The sequence below is a fragment of the Podarcis tiliguerta genome (genome assembly GCF_965153285.1).
Source record: "Podarcis tiliguerta genome assembly, chromosome: 6".
Taxonomy (NCBI): Eukaryota; Metazoa; Chordata; class Lepidosauria; order Squamata; family Lacertidae; genus Podarcis; species Podarcis tiliguerta.
In genome coordinates, this window is record NC_139539.1 from 694,603 (window position 1) to 718,537 (window position 23,935).

The 23,935-nt window shown below is 56.1% G+C and overlaps 1 protein-coding gene across 1 annotated transcript; it reads left to right on the forward strand.

Moving 5' to 3' along the window:
* Nucleotides 1-110: 110 nt before the first annotated feature.
* Nucleotides 111-22,756, forward strand: ZNF335 (zinc finger protein 335). The gene is made up of 29 exons (XM_083447259.1): nucleotides 111-218; nucleotides 2,646-2,744; nucleotides 3,107-3,321; nucleotides 3,700-3,973; nucleotides 4,138-4,215; nucleotides 4,601-4,885; nucleotides 6,295-6,438; nucleotides 6,527-6,682; nucleotides 7,922-8,171; nucleotides 8,298-8,475; nucleotides 9,577-9,689; nucleotides 9,907-9,925; nucleotides 10,238-10,354; nucleotides 10,778-10,854; nucleotides 11,688-11,848; nucleotides 12,531-12,763; nucleotides 12,842-12,935; nucleotides 14,587-14,684; nucleotides 14,780-15,006; nucleotides 16,590-16,698; nucleotides 16,820-17,185; nucleotides 18,353-18,495; nucleotides 18,621-18,763; nucleotides 19,445-19,539; nucleotides 19,684-19,764; nucleotides 21,462-21,545; nucleotides 21,669-21,734; nucleotides 21,839-21,920; nucleotides 22,264-22,756. The coding sequence occupies exons 3-29, from the start codon at nucleotides 3,115-3,117 to the stop codon at nucleotides 22,380-22,382; spliced, it is 3,999 nt and encodes a 1,332-aa protein (XP_083303385.1). The 5' UTR covers nucleotides 111-218; nucleotides 2,646-2,744; nucleotides 3,107-3,114; the 3' UTR covers nucleotides 22,383-22,756.
* The last annotated feature ends 1,179 nt before the right edge of the window (nucleotides 22,757-23,935 follow it).

The window sequence follows — 23,935 nt, forward strand, 5'->3', positions numbered from 1 at the left end:
CAGACCCCGGGGGGAAAGAAGCCGGAGCACCACCGCCGCCGCCGCCGCCCGCCCAGCGCCGCCGCAGCGCCCTCGGAAGTAGTCCCGGCGCCGGCGGGGTCCGGCGGAAGAATCCCTCCGCCGGGCGAGGGAAGCGGCGATGGCGACCTGGCGGGTGCCGGGCCGGAGGGAGCGGGCGGCTGAGGGGCCGCGGGGGCGTCTGCGAGAGGGCCCCGGCGGTAAGGAGGCTGCGGCGGCGCGGAGGGTCCCCGGCGCGCTTGGGTGGGTCTCCGGGCGGCGGGCGAGGGGAGGGGGCCTGGCGCAAGATGGCGGCGGGCGGCCGAGGCGCGGGCGGGGGCTCAGGCAGCGCCGAGGGCAGCCCGCCTCGGACAAGGCCCCGCGGGAGGGAAGGCAGCCGAGCCCGAGCGGCGCGCGCACCCTCCTCGCCCCCCCCCCGCACGCACGTCACGCCAGGGCGCTGGGCCAATAGGAAAAGGGGAGGCGGGGAGAGGGAGCGGGGGCGGCCTGGCCTCTCCAGGTGCATTGTGGGAGAATCCCTCCATCCCTCCATCCCTGCCCGATGGGCGACCCCGGAGCCGGGCCCAGGCAGCGGCTGGGCGGCTGCGCTTGCAGGCTCGGCTGCCTCCTCGTGGAATCCTAGGGCTGCAAGGGACCCCCAGGGTCATCTAGTCCAACCCCCTGCAATGCAGGAATCGGGGCAGAATCTGGTGTCCATGCCACCCCCCAGCCGCACAGCAGGGGGAATGGTTGGCCTCTGTGAACGGAGAAATCTGAGGGCTCCCTTGGACAAAAAACAAGGACACCAGCCAGGAATACCAGAGCAAAACAGCAGCCTGTAGGCTTGGTCTTGATTGAAGTCTGTCGCCACAGGACTCCCACCTGCCACAAGGTGGAACAAGATCGAAGCCCCGAACAAAAGAGAACCCAAACTTTTATTAGCTGCTAATCCCCATGTTACACACCTCCAAACTACAACACTAATACATCACGGTTACATCATGAAAGGGAAGGTCTGGTGGCAGTAATCTGAGCATCCTGGACCCTGCCCCATGGTTCCCCTTGCCCTCCACCAAACACCCATCAAGTGTAAGAAAAGAGATATTTACATTTCCCTGTTTCCCAGCCAAGTGAATCACACCCTTTTGTCTTCATCTGGGTTTATTATTTATGGAATGGCTACCTGCCTGGCACTCAGGTTTGTTATTTCTGGAATGGCTACCTCTCTGGCACTCTCTGGATGCCAGGGATTATCACTCAGGCAGAGGGGCTGCTGAGTAGCTGAGCTCACATGTCTATAGGAATTTCTGAAGTTTTCCCAGTGAGCCAGTACATAGATACATTTATCAGCAATTTCTTACATTTGGTATTGTGCAGCAGAGGCCCTTTGAATAGATAGGAAGAAACTGTGATGAAGTGTTTTGTGGGGACAAGTCACAAAAGTGATTGTGCTGGTTTCGGTAGTGGGCTGCATGTGCATGATATCTGCTGGAGGGGCACCCCCCCCCAACCTATACATAAATTCCTGCAACACCTCGCAACTCCTGCTCAGGGCAAAACCCCTTCTCTGCCACAGCCCCCTCCACCCTTGCTCTGCTCCGGCCTCAAAGGCTGCCCTGCACAACTTTGGTCTTTGCAGCCCGCAATTCAAGGAGCCCTGCAAGGAGCGCTCTCGGACACCTGCTTGCCTGGCTTCCTCCCCCAGGGGGTGAATTGTGGGTTGCAAACACCGAAGTTGTGCAGGGCAGCCTCCCAGAACCTAGTCTGATACTCTAACCACTATACCACACACCAAGATGAGCAACTTAAGCGCTCAGCAGTAGGAGCACCGCTTTTCTTTCTGCTTAGATCAAACTGTACTCTGGCATTTCTGGACAAGCAATACTCCCTCCGGCAGCTTGTTCAGTTTTCCATTAAATTTTAGTGGTTAAACTGCTGGGCGGGGGGGGGGGGGATAAGCAAACCAAGGCACAGGGTCACCTGGACTCCAAACCCAGTGCCTAGCAGGCTAAAGTTTTCCTGCCCAAAAGGACACATGTAGGGTGACAAGCAGACTCTGGAGGTGGCAAAGTAGTGAGATTGTCATTCAAACATTAGTTACTTTTCTGCTGCCAATATATCTCGTTAGAGATTAGGGGATACACTAGTTGCTTGCTGCTTTCATCTTTGGTTCCCTGATGAAACAAAGAACCTGGAATTTGGAGCACATCTTGTGTCTTTGAAGCCATCTAGGTTCAGAGATAAGCCCGATTGTATGAAGCTGTGTTGTGGAACACAGGGAGGGCCTTGCAGCCGGATCAATCTAGCCCAGCATTTTGCTTTTAAAGTGGCAGCCAGGTGCCCCAGTGAGAATCCCCTCAAGCTCAGCAGCCCCCTCTTATGCCTCAGAGCGTCAGAAGAGCCCATCTCGTCCAGCATCCTCTTCATGGCCAGGAAGATGCCTCTTCTGGGAGGCCCCGCAGGCAGGATGTCTCCCTGCACTTTCCCAGCAGCTGGTATTTCGAGTCATATGACCTCTGATCCCGGGTCCCTCTGATCCAGCCATCATGACTAGTAGACCTTGGTAGCCTTATTTTCCAGAAGTTTCTTTAAGTCCTCTTCTAAAAGCTTTAAGTTTATTGTTTCTTCTCTTCTCTCTCCTTGCCTAGTCTGAGGTGCCTTAGATGTTGGTCGCTTTCTGGCCTCACTCAAGCACAGTTAGAGGAATTGTATCTGGCTCTGGCTGTAGTTGGGATATCCCCATTCAGGTATGTGCCAGAAATATGTACCATGCAACGGACAGGCAAGATAGTTCCTGGGGTTGTCATGAGGGGGGCAAGATGCTACACCGGAGAGTGTTGAACTGGCCTGGGTGCTGGGTTTGCAAGAGAGCTTCAGAAATATGACTAGGAAAGACCTGGCATGGATTAGCATTGATTCCATTACTGATTTATTTATTTATTGGGGGTGGGGAGGTGCTGTTGCATGAACACTCCTCTTTTGCAGTCAGAAGCTTCTGTTTCTCGTTCCACCTTTCACTGACTGGCAGTGTCAAGTGCCACATCCCAGTAGGGGGCAACTGAAGACGGGGGTTTCTTCCCACCATGACACACACGCTCTGCTTTTCCAGACTCAGCCATGGAAGCAGAGAATGAAGTGGAGAGCAGCAGCGATGCTGCCCCTCTGCTGGGGCAGCAAGAGGAGCCCTCCGAGAGCGGGCTGGGCATGGAGACCTCAGAGACCATGTCTGCAGACAGCAGCGATGCTGCCTCGGTGCCCATCACCCTCTCGGAGGCAGATGAATCCGGGGTCGGCCAGAGCTCGGACAGCGGAGGGATCTCTTTGGTACGGACCAAGTCTTTTTTGCCTCTTTGGGGCCAGGCTTTCTGCCAGGGTGGGGGACACAGCAGGCCAGGCCCATTCCACAGGGGGCAAAGATAGCAAGTCTGACCTGGTGGAAGTATGAGAGGCTAGTAGGAAGTCTCCTCTTGCCTTTCCTCGTGGAATGATAGATTTGCCTTTATTTATTTGTGTAGAGTTGGAAAGGGACCCATCTAGTCCAACCCCCTTGCAATGCAGGAATTGCAACTAAAGAGTCTCTGACAGATGGCCACCTAAATTGTTCTTCACATCCTCCTATGAAGGAGCGTCCACCACGTTCCTCTCTCTGCCACCTCTGAGTCGAGTTCCAGCCTTTGTTTCTTCCCCCTCTCTGCCTCGCAGGCCGAAGTACCGGAGAGCAGCTCCAGCACGGACGCCTTGCCCAGGGCCTACCTGCCGGACTCCTCCTCCATTGCGCAGTCCACCCTGGTGTCCAGCGTCTCCACCCTGAGCCAGTCCGTCCTGGTCTCCCAGTCTCCCCAGGGCCTCGTTCACTCCAGCGTCCACGCGGAAGGGGCTCCCGTCGTCTCCAACTCCACGGCCTCCACCTCCTCGGACCTGAGTGCCGCCATTGACAAGATCATAGAGTCCACCATTGGGCCAGACATCATTCAGCGTGAGCAGGCAGAGGGCTGCGGGCGGGGAATCCGTGGTGGGGGGTGCAGAGGGAGTTGGGGGAAGCAAACGGGAAGTCGCTTCTCACAGCCGTTCTTAGGAGGCACCCCCAAATATGCCATTTGTGCAGGACCTGACGCTGGTTCTCTTTGTTCCCTGGTTCAGGGTGCATTGCTGTGACAAGTGAGGAGGATGGTGGGGCCCAAACCACCCAGTACCTCATCCTGCAGGGACCCGATGACGGTAAGGAAATGGTCTTAGTCATCCATTTCTTTGCCTTTCTCTCCCACCCTTCTCTCCAAGCATCTCAAGGTGGCGCACGTGGTTCTCCCTCTCTTTGTGGGATCCCCACAACAGCCCTCTGAGGTTGGCCAAGGGGGGGATTCAAACCCTCTCCCAGGTCCCAGCCCGACACTCTTCACCGCTACACCTCACTTGCTCCAGCTGGTTGTGGTCTACCTGCCTTGCTTCCTTCCTCTTTGGCCGGGAGCAGAATGCGGAGGCAGCCTCTGCCGCTCACGGACTGCGGTGGCCTGAGGGCTCTCTCCTGGTCAGCCTAGAGAGGAGGGAGGGTGCTGGGAGGAGCTGTCCCTTGACCTGGCGCCTGCACTTGCTCCCTCTGCCGCAGGAGCCCCCGTGATATCCCACATGGCCAGCTCTGCCCTAGCCCGCAGCTTGGCCGTGGAAGCCCTTGCGGACGGCCCCACCTCGACGTGCGTGGAGCACCCGGGGCCCCTGGAGCTGCTGGAGCAGCCGGAGCCGCTGGACCAGTCGGAGGAGCCCGACCTGGAGAGCCTGGAGGAGCTGATGGAGGTGGTTGTGGTGCAGCAGTTCAAGTGCAAGATGTGTCAGCACAAGAGCGCCTCAAAGAGGGTCCTCATCCAGCACATGAGGGAGCGCCACTTCCAGCCAGGTGTGTCGGGCTCGGCCGGGGCTCGTCAAGCTCCAGGGGTGGAGTGGAGTTTTGGAGCGGATCGTAGACTCAGAGAGTTGGAAGGGACCCCGAGGGCAAGGCAGGACTGGTGCAGGAGGGCATGGAGTCGGCTCTTGCGCAGCCTTGCCAAGAGAACTCTGGCTCTGCACCACAAATGTATCAGCTTCTGTAGTTTGTGTGCAATCAACTTTTGGGAGCCGAGGGAGGGGGAGGGTTAGCAATAGGGGAGGGAGGGGAGGTTCTGTGGCACAAACAGGGCAGCCTAAGAACATAAGAAGAGCTGCCCGAATCAGGGCCAACGGCCCACCTAGTCCAGCGTCCTGTTTTCACTGTGGCCAAACAGATGCCTCCTTTGGAAACCCATAAGCAGGATTTGAGCGCAAGAGCATAGCTATCTGGGAACCAGACAGAGGGCCTTCTCGGTAGTGGCACCCACCCTGTGGAACGCCCTCCCTTCAGATGTGAAGGAAATAAGCAGCTATCTTCTCTTTAAAAGACATCTGAAGGCAGCCCTGTTCAGGGAAGTTTTTAATATTTAATGGTGTACTGTTTTAACACTTGATTGGGAGGCGCCCAGAGTGCCTGGGGAAACTCAGCCAGACGGGCGTCATCATCATCATCATCATCCCTGCTGTGGTTTCCAGCAACTGGCATTCAGAACTCCCCCTGTAGGCAGAGCAGAGAAAGGCTAGGAGCCCTCAGTAGCCCTCTCCTTCTCGTCCCTGAATTTAAAACCCTCCAAGGCAGTGGTCTTCACTGCCTCCTGCGAGAGGGAATTCTTCTGCATGAAGAAGGACTTTCATCCATCCAGAGGCTTCCAGTGTTCAGTGCTATTGGGCACCCACAAGTTCTAGTGTCATGAGAGAGCGGGGAAAGTCCTTTCTCTCTCCAATTTCCCCAGACCAGGGATCCTTTTCTCAGCTCTGCTGCTTGCAAGTCAAGCTGCTGTACAATGGGAGAGATGGGAGAGGCACAACATACGGACTCAATCCGAATCAAAAATTTAAAAAGGAGTGAAAATGTTTTGATTAATATATGGCAAAATATTGCTCAAAAAAAGATACGCTAATATGCCTAGATTAAAATGTGAAGTACTGGACGGAAGAAAAAATTGTAAAGAAAGATAGTAAGAATATATAGAAGATTTGAGAAGATTGTAGAATGCAAAGATTATTGTAAATTGTATAATGTGGAGGAAATTGAGTGGGGGTGGAGGGAAGTGGGAGGAAGGAGAAAAGAATAATGTGATGGACTGAGGAAATAGAAATGCAAATGTATGGGGGGATGGGGAGGAAATGGTGTTGGCTCTGGTACATTTGTATTGTAATGTAATATTTGAAAACCTATATATATATATGGACTGAATTGTGCTGTTTCCTCCCCTCTAGCGTCAGCCCCCGGTGTGAAGAAAGGGCGCCCCCGGAAGGGGGGGGCTCCTGTGCCCAAGGCCCCAGAAAAGAGGAAGGCAGAAGAAGCAGAGGAGGAGGAGGAAGACGACATTGTGGACGCCGGGGCTATCGATGACCCTGAAGGTATTTCTCACGCAACCCCCCAGCTGCAGCCCCTCCCCCGGCTCCCCCGCCCCGCTCACCTGGGCCTGCCTTTGCCACTCTTCCGCAGGGGACAGCGATTACAACCCAGCGGAGGACGAGCCCCGAGGGCGCGTGCCCAAGATGAGCAGCCGCCCTGTGCCCACGTCCAGCGAGGAGCGGCTGCGCCGGCGACCGGGACGGCCCCGCAAGTTCCCCTGCCTGGAGGTGGTCCCTCAGCCAGAGGGTAAGCAGCAGTGGCGGAGCAGGGAGAGGGTGCAGAAATGCGCACAGAGGTGCGCTCCGAGGGGCAAGGTCAGGCCCACCTGCACAGCGTGGCGGATTCTCCGTTTTCCAAGTCATTGCCAAATTTAAGGCACTTCCTTGCTGCATATCAGAAACGGAGGTTTTCAGATTCACTGGGGGATGATTTGGCGCCCCATTGGAGTTCGGTGGGACTACTCACAAGCAAATAGGCATTCTTGCAAATACGTGTGTTTCACAGGAGGGCATTTTCTTCTACTCAGCTGCTGGTAGGAGGTTGGCAGGGCTTGCTGCCTTTGAGGGAGCCTCGCTCAGACCCCCCTCTGCCCCCTGTGGGTCACGAGGGGAGCAAGGCAGTGGCACCAAGCAAAGACATGGAGAGGGTCCCCTGGGGCATCAGAGAACAAGTTTGCTCATCTCCCTGTCAGTTTGCATTTCTTGGTGCAGAAAGTATTGATCTGATGTGTAGAGATCTTTCCTATTCCAATTAGTTCAAGAAGGTTCTGGAAGCTTTTCTTTGTGAAAGAAACAAGCAGAAGGTTCCTGATGTTTGGGTTATTCCTTCAGAGAAGCTGAGAACAGCTGGCTTAAACTGGTTCTCTTCTCTCTTCTGCCAGGGTCATGCTGACTGTCATAATAAGGCCAGAAGGAGCCTGAGCTTCACTTTCTTTCTATCTATTTTCCTTCTGGTGTGCTGTTCTGTAGCATTAAAGTTTAGACTTATAAATTATTGTAAGCTTAAATTAAGTCTGCTGCAACTGGATGTCTAATGGACAGGGCCAATCCTGAATGTATTGGATTTCTAACCATTGTGCTCATTTGCCTTCAGTAGCAGTGAAGCTCTGCTGGATGAAATATTCATTCCCTCTGGTCTATTTTTGGGGAATCCTGCAACGTGTTTAGGTTTTTCCTCTGCCAACTATACATTGGGAGTTCTGCTCTGGATCAAGAGGAGCAGAATTCAATGACACTCCTGTGGGATAGCCCTTCACATATTTGAAGATGGCTCCTTTGACACCTGTCAGTCTTCTCTTCTCCAGGCTAAACAGATTTCTTCATGCGAAATAGTTCTCATCTTGTTTTTCCATGCTCTGTTTTCCTTCCCCTCCCCCAATTAGCACAATGCATGTTCCTGGACTGGCTTTGCGCTTGCTGTGGCTTCAGGCCCCCCCTCCCCTTCCTTCCCCCCAAACTAAGCTGGCTGGCTGTTTCCCCTGGGCAGGTGGCGACGCAGAGCCCGTGGTCTCATCCCAGGGCCTCCCCCAGGGCGACCCCCAAGGCCCCGAGGCAGCCAGCTCCTCGGACCAAGTGCCTGTGGGCGGCGAAAGCCGCGGGGAGCAGGCCGTGAGCCAGTCTGACTCCGAAAACAGGGACCCCTCCTCCCGCGAGAAGCTGGAAGCGCTCCCCCGCCGGCGCGGCCGTCCCTCCCACCGCTTCCTGGGCAAGAAATACCGCAAGTACATCGGGCGAAGGTGATTGGTGGGGACGGCAGGTGGGGCTGGTTCCGTGTGCCCCCTTGGGGCTCCCTGCAAGAGACCCTGGGGCCTCTGTGGGGCCGGGCTCCCTGCGCTGAGCGCCCCTGTGATGTCATGCCGCAGGTACTGCTACAAGTCGGCCAAGCCCTTGATGCGTCCCTACCTGTGCCGGATCTGCGGCTCCCGCTTCCTGACGCCTGAGGACCTGCGCTTCCACGTGAACTCGCACGAGGCCGGAGACCCCCAGCTCTTCCGCTGCCTGCAGTGCAGCTACCGCTCTCGGCGCTGGTCGTCCCTCAAGGTGAGCTGCTGGCTGCCTCCCTTCGCCCGTCTCCTCCAAGCAGGTGGGAGGAAGACAAATAAGTGGGGAGCAGGGGACGTTTATGGATTCATTTTCTCTTCCCCACCTGCCTGTAATAAATAATAATAATAATAATAATAATAATAATAATTTTTATTTATACCCCGCCCTCCCTGGCCAGAGCCAGGCTCAGGGCAGCTAACACCAGTAAAATTACAGTAAAATCATAATAGGGGGAAAACACCAATTTAAAATGCAGGTTAAAATGCTATTTAAAATGCAGCCTCATTTTAAAAGTAGCCCATAGATCAAAACCATAAGGGGAAGGAAAACATAAGGGTCAGACTGAGTCCAAACCAAAGGCCAGGTGGATCAGCTCTGTCTTGCAGGCCCTGCAGAAAGATGTCAAGTCCCGCAGGGCCCTGGTCTCTTGTGACAGAGCGTTCCACCAAGTCGGGGCCAGCACTGAAAAGGCCCTGGCCCTAGTTGAGACTAACCTAATCACCTTGTGACCTGGGACCTCCAAAATGTTGTCATTTGTGGACCTTAAGGTCCGCCGTGGGGCATACCAGGAGAGGCCGTAGGTACGTGGGTCCTAGGCTGCATAGGGCTTTAAAGGTCAAAACCAGCACCTTAAACCTGACCCTGGACTCCACTGGGAGCCAGTGTAGTTGGTAAAGCACTGTGTAAGTTTCCGATCACTTCTGTCAAGCGAGCTTTAAGGTGCAAGTCCGCTGCATAGAAGAGATCTATTAAAACATATGAACGATCAGTTTGTACAATCAATGCATCACAGCGCAAGACCTTTTTAAAAAAGCAATCTGTTCCCCAAAGCCTGTTGGAAGAAGAAAGCCTCTGTCTGCCGGTGGGAGGAGAGCAAGGAGGGAGTTCTCTAAGCAGGGAGTCCCAAAGTTGCTGGTCATCAGCCAGCGCTGAGGAGGCCGCCTCCTGCATCCCCACAGACCTGCCTGAGAGGGAATCAGGACGGAGAGAGGGGCCTGTGGGAATTTGCTCCAGGGAGCAGATGGAGACAGGCCAAGGAGCCAGAACCACCCGAGGTTTATTTTTTAATAACTTCGTGCCGCCCCCTTCCCCTTGCAGGAGCACATGTTCAACCACGTGGGGAGCAAGCCCTACAAGTGCGACGAGTGTGACTACACCAGTGTCTACAGGAAGGACGTCATCCGCCACTCGGCCGTCCACAACCGCGACAAGTAGGTGTCCTCAGGGGCCCCGGCAGACCCAGGCGGGCAGCAGAGGGGCCTCGCCTCCCACGTCCAGGTCACGGGGTGGGTGGCAGCTTGCCAGGGGTTCTTTGGCTGACATTCCTTGGGCTAGATGTCTTCTGGGGGTCCCTTCCTACTCTACGATTCTGTGATTTCTCGGTGGCCTCACCTGCTTCTTCTTTCCTTCCTTTGTTTTTGTTTTTAGGAAGAAGCGAGCTGACCCGGTGAGTTTCCTCCTCCGCCTCCACCTGACTCCTGCATGCGAATCTTTCTTGGCTCCCCAAGGGGGTGCTCCTTGCTGTGTGTGCCCTCATGGACAACCCTGCGAGGGAGGCTGCTTCGGCTTGGGAACCGAGAGGCTGTGACTTGGCAAAGCCACACACAGAGTCCAGAGCAGGACCAGGAGGGGAGCTTCAGAATCAAGGCCAGCTCTCTGGGCTGAGCAGAGCCGGCTGCTCCTCATGGGGTGGGGTGGGGGGTCTCTGTCTCACCTGAGCCAGGCAGTTCTGACCATACCTCAATCTCTCTCTGGGCAGCCCCCCAAGCGCAACTCCTTCCCCTGCCCTGTCTGCAGCCGCGTCTACCCCATGCAGAAGAGGCTCACGCAGCACATGAAGACGCACAGCACCGAGAAGCCCCACATGTGTGACAAGGTGGGTGTCGAAGCAGGGGGGGGCCTCCTCGGCTGATGCATTGTGCCTGGGCATGGGGGGGGCAGGTGGCGAGGTCTGCAGCTGCCACCCTGCATCAGAGGAAGCCGCTCGGGCGCCTGGGGTGGCGTGCCCATAGGGGCCGGGAGCACCGTGGGGCCTCCGAGGAGTCTGCCTGCCTCCTCCCACTCCGCCGCCCTACAGCTGGGGGACCATTTGGGGCAGCTCGGAGCCTGCGGGCGCCCAAACCACCGCATCACTCCCAGGAGAGCCATGGGGCTCAGGCGCTCTGCAGGCCCCGCAGGGAGTGCCACCTGGCCTTTTGTCACCCCCCTCAGTGTTGACACCCGGGTCGGACTGCCCCCAGCACACACCCCTTCCTCTGCCCCTGCCCTGCGTGACTTGAGCCCTTCCTCTCTCCTGCAGTGCGGGAAGTCCTTCAAGAAGCGCTACACCTTCAAAATGCACCTGCTCACCCACATCCAGCCTGTGGCCAACCGCCGGTGAGCACCCCCTGCATTGCCCTTGCGGGGTGGGGGGAGGAATAGTGGGGAGCGACAGCTGAGCACATAGGCAACCCCCCCCATTGGCCCACGGTGACGGTGGCCTCCTCCTCCTCCTCTTTTTTTTTTTTTGTAATTTGTATTTTATTTATTTGTTAACATTCTTATATTACATCCGTAAACGTTGTCATATTACATTACAGGACCTACTATAATATAATTTCCAACACGTATACAAAAAATATATACAAATTTTATATACCTAGAAAGAAAATGAAACAAAAAGAAAGAAAGAACAAAGAGAAAAAACAAAAACAAATTCCCCCCCAAAAATCATATACATACCAACACACTAGACTTCCTGTCTTTCCCTCTGTATAATCCTCTTTTACAAATGAATGTACTCTTATTATTGCATATTTATTTACATATTATCTAATACATTCCTATATGAATATGTGCTCTTAGCCTTATTTCTCAACTCAGTCTCACTCCAACATCAATCAAATGCTAGCATAGATAGCGAACCTTTACTGTATTTTTGAACGTATGTTTTATATCTATCCCACTTTTCCATATTTTTTTGTTTTGAATTGCCTCTCAGGGTATTTGTTAACTGCGCCATTTCAGCAAATTCTTGAAGCTTGTATTGCCAGACCGTTATTGCCGGGGCTTCTTGTTCCTTCCACCCCTTTGCCACCAAAGTCCAAGCTGTGGCCATTGATATAAGAATACCTCCCTAAAGGCCTTAACCATGCTCTTATGTACTCTTATGTCCCTGCTAACAATGCTCTTATGTACTCCCTCCTCCTCCTCCTCCTCCTCCTGGACAGGTTCAAGTGCGAGTTCTGCGACCACGTCTGCGAGGACAAGAAGCTGCTCCTCAAGCACCAGCTGCTCCACATCCACGACAAGCCCTTCCGCTGCAGCCTCTGCCCTTACGCCACCGTCCGGGAGGACTTCCTCCTCTCCCACATGGCCGTCAAGCACACAGGTGAGCAGCGCCGTCTCGTGCCATCGATTACTCAGGTTCACAAGACAGAAGCACAAGGAAATGGTTAGACCAGAAGCAACAAGGCAGTAACACAGAGACGTTTAAAAGGCTACGGAATACGAATCAGCCCAAGGCCTGGCTGAGCAGGAACATTTTCACCTGGGTCCTGCAGGTGTGTAAGGAAGGCACCAGGCAAATCTCCCTGGGGAGAGCATCCCACAGACGGGGAGCCGCCACAGAAAAGGCCTCCGCCTGGACTTCACTTGGAGAAGGCACACAAAGAAGGGCAGAGGCAGATTTGGGGGAGTAGGACCAGTCCCCCCCCCCCCTTGGCTGGCAGATGGCAGAGAGGACATTGCAGGAAGAGGGCTGGCGCTCGCTCTCACCTCTGCCTGGGAGGTTTCCAAGCAGAGGTTGGACGGCCGTCCTCCAGAGATTTTTTGGCTGAGATTCCTGCATTGCAGGGGGTGGGACCCGGGGGCCCTCTGCAACTCTGTGTTTAGGACTGTTCAACAGGTGTGAACAGTCCCGCTGGGCTTTTTTAGAATCTTGCCTCCCGCAAAAAGGAAAGGGGGGGCAGACTCTCTCCCCTCCCCCACTTGCCAAGCTGCCCCCCCCCCTTCTCACCAGCCGGGCAGGCTCCGTCCTCACCCCGCTGCTGCTGCCGCTGTCTCCCCTGCAGGCGGGAAGCCCTTTGCCTGCGAGTTCTGCCACTTCACCACCAAGCACAAGAAGAACCTTCGCCTCCACATCCAGTGCCGCCACGCGGAGAACTTCGAGGAGTGGGTGCAGCGGCACCCGGAGGAGCCCCCCTGCCGCCGCCGCCCCTTCTTCACCCTCCAGCAGATCGAGGAGCTGAAGCAGCAGCACAGCCAGGGCCAGGCGGCCGCGGAGGCAGCGCCCGCCAGCTCCCCCGTGAGTGCCCCCCCATTTCTGCTGCCCCGTCCTTCCCACCAGCTCTGAGCTGCCCTCACCTCTTTCTCCCTCCAGCAGGTCACCTACCAGCCTGCCCAAACCCCGCCTGCTCCAGAGCCCCCCATCCTGACCCAGGAGCCGCTGGAGGCAGCCACCATCATCTACGAGCCAGGTAGGGACAAGCCCATTGAGTGCAGCGTCCTCTTCTCACAGGGGCCAGCCAGGGGCCCCACTGAGAAACCCACAAGCAGCAGCCCTCTCCCCTCCTGTGGTTTCCAACAACTGGGATTCAGAAGCCGTTCTGCCTCTGCCTGAGAAGGCAGATCATTGCCATGGTGGCTAGTAGTCAACAATGGCCCTCTCCTCCTCCATGAATTTGCCCAGTCCTCTTTTAGTCAGTGCCTCCTGTGGGAGGAAGTTCCACAGTTTAACACGGCACTGCATGAGGAAGCACTTTCCTTTTTCTTCCCACATTCGGCTTCACTGGATGTCCACAAGTTCCAGTGTCACCAGAGAAGGAGAGAAACTTTCCTCTATTCTCTCTTTCCAAGCCATGCAACAATTTTATAAACTTCTGCCAAGGTGCCATTCCTTGCTTGCCATTCCCCAAAGCTAAAAGGTCCCAAATGCTGCAATATTTCTTCATAGGGGAGTCAGGTTTTATTGGCCAACCAAATACCAGTTACAGTGGTACCTCTGGATGCGAACTGGATCGGTTCCATAGAGCCGTTTGCAGCATAAAAGGAACATAAGACGCAACTGCGTCTGCGCATGTGTGGGTCGCGTTTCGCCGCTACCTCACATGCATGTGACGTCATTTTGAGCGTCTGCGCATGCGCGAGCGGCAAAACCCGGAAGTAACGCTCAACCTGAAGTTTATTCATCCCGAGGTATGACCGTATAGCCAAAAACAAACATACAAAAGACAGACAGGTCTCAAAAACATGCAGCACATCGGGGTCTCACTCCACCCCCCTTGATAATGTGGGTGGCCCTTTTCTGAAGGCGTGTCCCGGAGCAGCAGGAGGGGAGGGAGAGAGCGGGCGCAGAAGGGACCCTGCGGAGCTTTCAGAAGGTGGTCCCCAATCTGAGTGTCGCCATTCTGCCAGCGTCGGAGGACCCAGCACCAAAAGAGCTTTTAAGGTCACTGCCTTCCTTGGATGGAAGGAACTTGCAGGGTTTCAGCCAGCCTGCCTACAACCCCATACAGTGGTACCTCGGTTCAAGAACAGTCCGGTTTAAGAACGATTTGGTTTACAAACTCCGCAAAACTGAAAGTAGTGTCCCAGTTTGCAAACTTTACCTCGGTCTAAGAACGGAAGCCGAATGGCGGAAGGGCACCAGCGGCAGGAGCCTCATTAGGGACAGCACACTTTGGTTTAAGAATGGTTTTGGTTTAAGAACGGACTTCCAGAACGGATTAAGTTCGTAAACCAAGGTACCACTGTACAGTCATACCTCGGGATAACTGCGCTTCAGGATAAGTATTTTTGGGTTGCGCTCCGCGGCGACCCGGAAGTAATGGAGCGCATTACTTCTGGGTTTCACCGCTTGAGCATGCGCAGACAGTCAAAATGACTTCACACACATGCGCGGAAGCTGCGACACGCACAGTCGCGTCTTACGTTCTGTTCAGGATGCGAACGGGGCTCTGGAACAGATCCGGATCGCATCCCGAGGTACCACTGTATTGTTGAAATTGTGCAAGTTGCAATCGTACTGTACTCTCAAGCAAGCCCTCCCTCCCTCCCTCGTGGCTGGCGACGGGCGTAGAAATGTCGGGAGCAGGAGCCCAGCTGACCTCTCTCTTGCTCCCCCCGCAGACGTAGAAGGCTCTGCTGAGCTGGCCACACAGACGGCGCTGGACCTCTTGCTGAACATGAGCAGCCAGCGGGACCTGCCCGCCAGCAGCACCCTGGAGGTGAGGCCGGGGGGCCCTCGCAAGCCCCAGCTCTTGGTGGGCCCTTCCAGCTGTGCCACGCCATGACCCACGGCTGCTTTCTGCACCCCCTGCAGGTGGCCGTGGTGAAGGCCGACGGCTTCCCCAAGGTCTCCGAGCCCCAGGGGCAGCCGGAGGAAGAGGAGGAGGAGGAGGCCCAGACCAAGGTGCTGACGCTGCACGTCACAGAGGAGGCAGCCCTGGAGGGCACCGAGATCCAGCAAGTCACCATCCCCTTCAGCAGCACCACAGAGTACAGCATCATTGCGCCAGGCGAGGAGGAGGCCACCAGCACGCTCTACGGGTGAGAGCAGAGAAGCCGGCCGCCTCCAGGCAGAAGGGCTCTGGCCGCCGGGAGTTGATAGTGAGGGGCAGCGTGATGCAGTGCTTAGAGCGCCAGACTGGGACCTGGGAGACCAGGGTTTGAATCCCCACTCAGGCACGGAGCTCACGTGCCATCTGGCAACCCAGCCAGATGGACAGGGAATAATTAATAATAATAATAATAATAATAATAATAATAATAATAATGTTTTGTTTGTTACTTGAACCAGTCTCAGCCTCACCTACCTCACAGGGTGGTTGTGGAGATTAAATGAGGGAGCTTTGAGCTTCTTGCAGGGAAGGTGAGAGATAAATATATTGGGGAGTTAGAAGGTGGGGCTTGCACGGCCTTCTCAGACCAAGGCTCGCTCTGCATTCCTACTGCCCCTGTGGCTTCAAGGTTTTCTCTGGATCCACGTGAATAATAATAATAATAATAATAATAATAATTTAGTATTTATAGCCTGCCCATCCGGCTGGGTTTCCCCAGCCACTCTGGGCAGCTCCCAAAAGATTAACAACAGAATAAAACATCACACATTAAAAACTTCAGATGTCTTTTAAAAATAGGATAGCTGTTTATTTCCTTGACATCTGATGGGAGGGCGTTCCACAGGGCAGGTGCCACTACCGAGAAGGCCCTCTGCCGGGTTCCCCATAGCTTTGCTTCTTGCAGGGAGGGAAGCGCCAGAAGGCCCTCGGAGCTGGACCCAGGTGTCCGGGCAGAACGATGGGGGTGGAGACGCTCCTTCAGGTATACTGGACTGAGGCCGTTTAGGGCTTTCAAGCACCAACACTTTGAATTGTGCTTGGAAATGTACTGGGAGCCAATGCAGATCTCTCAGGAGCGTCCCGGCGGCCGCTCCCAGTCACCAGTCTAGCTGCTGCATTCTGGATTAATTGCAGTTTCTGAGTTGCCTTCAAAGGTAGCCCCACATAGAGCGCATTGCAGTAGTCCAAGCAGGAGATAACCAGAGCGTGCACCACTCTGGTGAGACAGTCCGCAGGCAGGGAGGGTCTCATCCTGCATCCCAGGTGGAGCTGGTAGACAGCTGCCCTGGACACAGAATTGACCTGCGCCTCCATGGACAGCTGTGAGTCCAAAATGACTCCCAGGCTGCGCACCTGGTCCTTCAGGGGCACAGTTACCCCATTCAGGACCAGGGAGTCCTCCACACCTGCCCGCCTCCTGTCCCCCCAAAACAACCTCAATCTCTTAGCCACCATCCGTCCTCCAAAGGATGAGATTTGGGGTAACTGAAAGACCCCCCTCACCTCCCTTGGCTCACTCTTCTGCCTCTCTAAGGGCCGGCAGGGTCAGGAAAGTGGCCCACCTGGGCCAGCATTCTGTTCTGGCAGAGGCCAACCAGACACCCCAGTGGGAAACCCACAAGCAGGATCTGAGCGCAAGTGGCAGCCCTCTCCTCTCCTGGGGCCTCCAGCAACTGGCCTTCCGAAGCATGGCTGCTTCCTGCCGTGAAGACAGAGCCCGGCCCTTCTGGCCAGGTGCCATCGATGGGCCTCCTCTGCTCCTCCGTGAGTTTGTCCCATGTCTCTTGGCAGGGAGGGGGAGAGTGCCAGCCAAGTCGTCCAGGCGGTGGTCAGAAGCTGCAGCCTGAAGGATGCCACAACTCCCAGCAGCACGCCCGAGAGCCAGCAGCACACCGTGGAGGTGAGGAGGAGGAGGAGGAGGAGGAGGAAGGGGCCTGTCTGTCGCCCAGGGAGGAGGGAGGCCAGCCCAGCCCAGGGTCCGGGAAGTGCCGCTCTAACCAGCCTCCCTCCTGTCCCTGCAGATGAGTGGGGAGCGGCCAGAGGCCCAGTGCAGCGTCCCCTGGCCTCTGGTCCAGTGCCTGGCCTGGCCGGCCCACAAGGCCGTCTCGTTGGCCCCCGCCGATCAGGAACCGGCCCCCGGCAAGGGCAGGCCTCCCACCAGGCAGGGGGCGCCCAAGCAGGCCTCCGGCAACGACGCTTCCCCCAAGAAGCTGCCGGCAGCCCCGGCGGGCAAGGTGCCCTCAGCCAAGAAGTTCTCCTGCAAGATCTGCATGGCGACGTTTGCGGGCCGAGCGGAGATGGAGAGCCACAAGCGTGCCCACGTCGGACCCAGCGCCTTCAAGTGCCCCGACTGCCCCTTCACGGCCGCTCTGTGGCCCGACGTCCGGGTAGGTGGAGGGGGGTCCGTTGCAAGTGGAGGTGGAGGGGGCAGGGCGGCTGGGAAGTGCCCACAGCGCTGCGGCCAGAGGAGAGAGGCCTGGCACAACTGCCGCTCTCCCCGGGTGGCAACAGGGAGGCAGAAAGGCAGACTGCAGAGGGAGAAGCCTCTGGGCCCCCAAGCTGAGAGGAGAGGGGGGGTTGGGGTGTCCCTGAGTCACCCCTCAGTGCCACCCCCCGCAAAAGAAGGTCTGAAGGTCCCCACTCAGGGCCACTTTGCTCTGTGTGGGGTGTATTAGAAGATTTGGGGAGGGCTCTGATGGACTATGCGGAATTGGTGTGATAAACGACAACTGTGACTTTAAAGAAGAATGGAACCTTTTACAAAGTACTTAAAGAAACAACAAAATGAACCGGACTCCTTGGCAGGTTTTGAATAAACATTCACAAACTTTTTATTGGTAACGTATACCGTATTTTTCGCCCTATAGGACGCACTTTTCCCCCTCCAAAAACGAAGGGGAAATGTGTGTGCGTGCTGTGGGGCGAATGCAGGCTTTTGCTGAAGCCTGGAGAGCAAGAGGGATCGGTGCGCACAGCCCGGTGCGACTTCCCGCCAGGCTCCCTAGGCTTGCGGATAGCAGCTTGTTCTGGGGGCTGGGGTTAGGGGAACCTCGCCTTCGCTCCCGGGCCCCCAGCCCCGGGGCTAAAAAGGAAGCCAGGACAGCTAGTGGGATCCATCCCGCTTGCTGTCATGGCTTCTTTGCCCTTTGGGGCTCGGGGGGGGGGGGATTTTTTCCCTCTTTATTTACCCCCCCAAAAAATAAGTGCGCCCTATGGGCCAATTTTATAATTTTATAATATGCAGAGAATAACATGTGCTGAAATACTGGAGAGAGGAACTGAGGGAAGTCTGGGAGTGGGGGGGTGGGTTTTTCTTTGGGGGGAGAGGGGAAAATGAGGGGGGAATGAGGATGATGTGTTTTTGGTAAATTGTTATGTTGAAATTCCTAATAAAAAATATTTTTTAAAAAAAATTGGGGGAGGGCTCTTTCCTGGGGGGGGATGCTGAGTAAGTGACTCATCTGAATTGTGGGAGCTACCCCAGGGGAGGGCGAGGAGGAGGGGCCCCCACACCCTGACCTGGTTTCTCCCTTCTCTCCCCCCCCCCAAACCAGAGCCACATGGAGCAGCACGCCAGCCTCCGGCCCCACAAGTGCCAGCACTGCAGCTTTGCCTCTAAGAACAAGAAGGACCTCCGGCGCCACACCCTGACGCACACCAACGAGAAGCCGTTCGCTTGCCACGTCTGCGGGCAGAGGTGGGCCAGGGCCGCTGCCGCCAGCATGGGGGGGGGGGCATTTCCCTTCACACAGCAGAGCCACCCTAGGGGAGCAGGGAGGCCAGCTCCCCACCTCAGTCTCTCCACTCTTCTCTCCTCCGCAGGTTCAACCGCAACGGGCACCTGAAATTCCACATGCAGCGGCTGCACAGCACAGAAGGGGGGAAGCAGGCGCCTGAGCTGGCCCCCAGCGCCTCCCAGACCATCATCCTCAACAGCGACGACGAGGCCCTGGCCACGCTGCAGAGTGAGCAGAGCAGAGGCTCCGGCCCCCTTCCTCTCCCCGCTGCCCATCGGCCACGGGCAAAGGGCACGTCTCTGCTCCTCTCGAGAGCCCCAAATGGGGGGCGGGGGGGAGGCAGAAGTGCAAAATGGCGCTGTGCACGGCCAAGACCACTGGTTCCCCAAGTGGGGTTACCTAGAGGGGTGCTAAGAGGCAAGGGGGCAGCGGGGGGGGGCACTGGAGGGCATAGCTGTCAACCTTCCCTTTTTTTGCGGGGAATTCCCTAATTCCAGCGCCGTTTCTCGCTGCTTCCCGCTTCTATCCCGGATTGTCACAAGATGGCCCATAATTGCCAACAGCTATTGACTTTTTAATAAATTAGTTACCGCACACCTGTGATAGGTGAGTGATTGCACCTGTTTGGCAAGCAGCTGCAGACGTGTTTCCTTTACCGTTCCTTTGCATACAAATATTTACCATGAAAGAGTTGGGGTTTTTTGCATCCCTTTGCACTCTTCTGAATAGTGCTTTCCAGGGGGCACCGGGAGTGAGTTTGTGGAATCAAGGGGACGGTGACCCCCAAAACATTTGGGGAACTTGCAGCCTCTTGCACGTGTGAAGACGGCAGTGGTATGCCTGCCAACTGCACTCACCAGAGCGCTCTCTCTCTCTCTCTCTCTCTCTCTCTCCCTCCCACCCCAACAGCGACCCTGCAGTCTGTCCTGGCTCCAGAGAGGCTCCAGCAGGCCCTGGGGCCGGAGCGGATCCTCATGACACAGGAGCAGAGCGTCCCCGGCCAGGTGAGGAGGGCAAGCAGGCCAGAGTCCCGGGTCCCCTCCCTCCAGGCTTCTGCGGCCTGCATCTCCGTCACGTGTGGATCTGGGGTGGGGCGGCAGGGGTGGGTCTTGGGGCCCAGAGCTGAACCCCCTTGCGTCTCTTCTCAGGAGGATGCTGCCTACATCCAGGAGATCGTGACGACGGCAGACGGGCAGATGGTGCAGCACCTGGTGACGGCAGAGAACCAGGTAGGGCAGTGGCAAGGGGGGGGGTGCTGGGGGGGCCCCAGAGCTGGCCTGGCAGGAACTGCCTCAGGGCATTCTTCTTCACGCAGCGCACAGTTAATTGTACGTTTCCAGGCACAATTCAAAGTGTTGGTGCTGACCTTTAAAGCCCTATATTGCCTCGGTCCAGTATACCTGAAGGAGCGTCTCCACCCCCATCGTTCAGCCTGGACACTGAGGTCCAGCTCTGAGGGCCTTCTGGCGGTTCCCTCCCTGCGAGAAGCCAAGTTACAGGGAACCAGGCAGAGGGCCTTCTCAGTCGTGGCACCAGCCCTATGGAACACCCTCCCACCAGATGTCAAAGAGAAAAACAACTACCAGACTTTTAGAAGACATCTGAAGGCAGCCCTGTTTAGGGAAGCTTTTAATGTTCAATAGGTTATTGTATTTTAGTGCTTTGTTGGAAGCCACCCAGAGTGGCTGGGGAAACCCAGCCAGATGGGCGGGGTATAAATAATAAATTATTATTATTATTATTATTATTATTATTATTATTATTATTATTCACTCCTGCCTTTGAAAGAGGCTTTTTCATGAAGGAGAGGGGTCTCGATGACCCTGCTCTGCCTCCACAGCCAGAGGCAGCAATGCCCGTTTCTGGGCACCCCAGGAGGAGAGAGGGCTCTTGGGCCTTGCATCCTGCTTGCAGTAGAAACAAAATAAAAAAATACCTTCCAGTAGCACCTTAGAAACCAACTAAGTTTGTCATTGTATGAGCTTTTGTGTGCATGCACACTTCTTCAGATACGGTATCGGAAGAAGTGTGGTATCTGAAGAAGTGGGCATGCACACGAAAGCTCATACCAATAGCAAACCTAGTTGGTCTCTAAGGTGCTACTGGAAGGAATTTCTTTATTTTGTTTCGACTACGGCAGACCAACACGCCTCCCTACTGGTATCCTGTTTGCAGATTTCCCTTTGGAGCGTCCTCTTGGCATCAGCTGTGAGGAGGGGGTGCTGGGTCAGGTGGGCCCCCCTTGGCCTGATCCAGCACACTCTCCAGACTCCTCTTTCTGCGCCTTCCTGTTGGGGAAGGATTGGACCCTGATTAATAAAATACACAGGAGGCTTGGCCAGCAAGACACTACGAGGAAGTGCCAAGTGCCCAGGTCCCTTTTATTAACAAAAGAACTCTTACACAGTGTTTGTAAGAACCAATCAGATTTCCTCTGAGCATTTTAAAAAAACCCCACTTGAGACAAAGTTAGATCAGAGAAATCCTTTTAACTACAAATAACTAATTTGAGCATACATACATAAAACAGGAATCAAGGAGGAATGCATTTAGCAAACCCCGGGGGTCATAAACAGGCAGTAAACAGGAAAAGGACAGGCAAGGAAATGAGAGTTCCTTGTGAAATCTCTTCCTGGCCCTTAAAATCTACCTGAAGATTAACAAAATCTACATCAAAGTTACCTCCTATCTTTACGGCCCAGGATGCCCGGTGAAGCAACCGGTCTGTGTTTCAGAATGCTTATATGTGCCTGTCAGGCAGAGAAAATGGGCGGAGATGCGGTGTCTTGTGGGATTTGATCAGAAATTATTGTCAGTGACTCAAGCCCAGTCAACGCAATGCTTTCATCGCGGACACAATGGCTTGCTGCATATTTTCATAATTCCTCATAGCAATCCCCCCTGACCCCCACTCCTTCCCTCCCAGGTCCAGTACATCATCACCCAGGATGGCGTTCAGCACCTCCTGCCCCAGGAGTACGTGGTTCTGCCCGGGACGCATCACATCCAGGTGAGACCCAGGGCTGGAGCGGAAGACAAGAGAGCAGCTGCCTCCTTCCTTTCTCTCCCTGCCCCCTGCTCACCAGATCAACCCACCTTTCTCTATCCCCCCCCCCCCGCCTCTCTTTTCCAGGTGCAGGACGGCCAGATCACCCACATCCAGTACGAACAAAGCGGTCAGTTCATGCAGGAGCCCCAGGTAGGAGAGGGGGGGGCGTTTGGCAGGCCCTCTGGGGTGTCTTTTTGGGGAGGGGCAATGCCTCCCAGGGCTGCTGCCCACCCTGCCCACTTCTGCCCCCGCAGATCCAGTATGTCCCCGTGTCGCCAGGACAGCAGCTCCTCACGCAAGCTCAGCTGGAGGCCGCGGCCCATTCTGCAGTGACAGGTGGGTACGGGGGGGGGGGGAGCTGCACATCCTCTGCCCGCGTCCCTCAAATGTGGGCCCCCTGCTGCTGTTAGACTACAACTCCCATCAACCCAAGCTAGCAGGACCAGGGGTCAGGGACGATGGGAGTTGTGGTCCACATTATTCGGAAGGGGCCAGCTTCGTCCAATCAACTCATGGAGCAAGAATGCAAATGGAGCCTGTTTAGTTAAGTTGCAGAATTTGGGCTGGGAGGGGGCACATTCTGCCTCTTGCTCAGCTGCCCCCTCCTGCCACGGGTTTAACTGACCCCCCAGCGCAGCTTCTTCTTACCTGTTTCCCACCCATCTCTCTCTCTCTCTAGCGGTGGCTGATGCCGCCATGGCCCAAGCGCAGGGCCCGTTCAGCACAGACTGCGCAGCGGACCAGATCCACGAGCTCCAGCCAGGGGTCCACTATGACATCATCACGTTGGGAGACTAGCAAGGGGGGCATCGTCCTTCTCCTACCCCCCCCCCAGGCATGGACCTCGGCTTCCTCTTGGCTCTACGGGGGATGAGAGGGGGCCTGGCTGCATCGGCAAACAGGATCAGCACCCTGTCTGGATTGTGCCTTCGCGCCACGACCAGGAACGCTCAGTGTGCCCTTGCCTCTCGGAAGGAGCTGCTCCCTGGGGCCTGGCAGGCCCAGCTGCCCCCACCTGCCTGCCTGCCAGTGGCTGAACTTGAAGCTGTGGGTGCTTGAGCGCCAACTGTAGGCCTGTGGGGGGGTGGGGGGCCTTCCCCCATGGTGTGGGGTGTTGCTTTGCTGGCCTTGACGGCGCCTCCCAATAAAGGCACAGGACTGCCTGGAAGCGAGATCTGTGTTGGCGATGCCTCTTCCTCTTCCTCCTCCTCCTCCTCCTCCTCCGTCCTTTGTCTTTGCCACCTGCTCAGGTGACCTTGACTCTGGCCAGCCATCGCCCCCCCCTTTCCCCCACCCCTGGAATTAACCAACTGGTGAACAGGCTAAATCCCGTGTAACTCTCCCTCCAGTACAACCGCTGTCTCCCTGAGCCCGTCGCTTGGCAGTTGTTTACATGGGATTATAACAGCTAATCTGGGGCTTTAAGGAGGGCCATTTTGCATTATACTGATTATCTTCCGGGGGGGGGGAAGGGTGGTGACCCACCCAACTTCCGCAGGAGGACACAGGCAGCTTCTGGTTCTCTCTTGCAGGAGGGGTGAGCAGGCTGCCAGTCAGGGTAACAGTCTGTGAGAAAGGTCCCCGTCTTCCTGCAAGCCCACCAGCCTGACCTCTCCTCGCTGCGGACTGAATGGGCAAAGGGGTTCAGATCAGGGAACCAAGAGGGGCGGAGCGTCGCCCGTTTCGGGGGCAGGAAGCTGGACAGGGGGCTTCTTGTTGCAGGTGTTGTGCTTGAGCGCCATGGGGAGGGTGCTGGTGCCCCCAGGATCCTGGAAATGTAGGGCACCCCAGATGTGGTTCCTGCCCGGCCGGTCGGCTCCAGCTGTGCCCTGGCATTGTAGCAGGTGCTGGGGGCAGCGGCATTAGGGCCAGCTCCAGCTGTGTTGTGGAAGCGGGGCTTGCGCCTAGATTACAGGCCATTATCTAATAAAGCCGGATTGGCGCACAGCATGCTCATGATCAGGGCGGTGGCAAAGAGTCCTCTGGGGACAAGGTCATGGCCACCAGATGTGGAGGATGCAGCCGCCAGGCAAGGCGAGAGCCGGGAGCTGCCACAGCCCCTTCCCAGGCCCCCTCTAAGACGTTGCTGCCAGGTAAGCAGAGGGCAGAAGGAGGCCCTGTCCGTCCTCAGCGGCCCTTTCCTGTGCCAGGCACACGTGGGCACCTGTGCCAGGGGTGTAGAGGAGCGTGTTGTGAGGAAACTCTGGCTGGCTTTTACAGGTACCCTCTGTGGATTTAGAGACATAAATGGAGGGTGCCAAGGTAGCAAGGCAAGCTGCTGATCTCCTTGGTCTGTCGCAAGAGTCTTTCCCCCTCCCTTGCAAGGAGGTGGTGAGCCCAGAAGAAAAGCA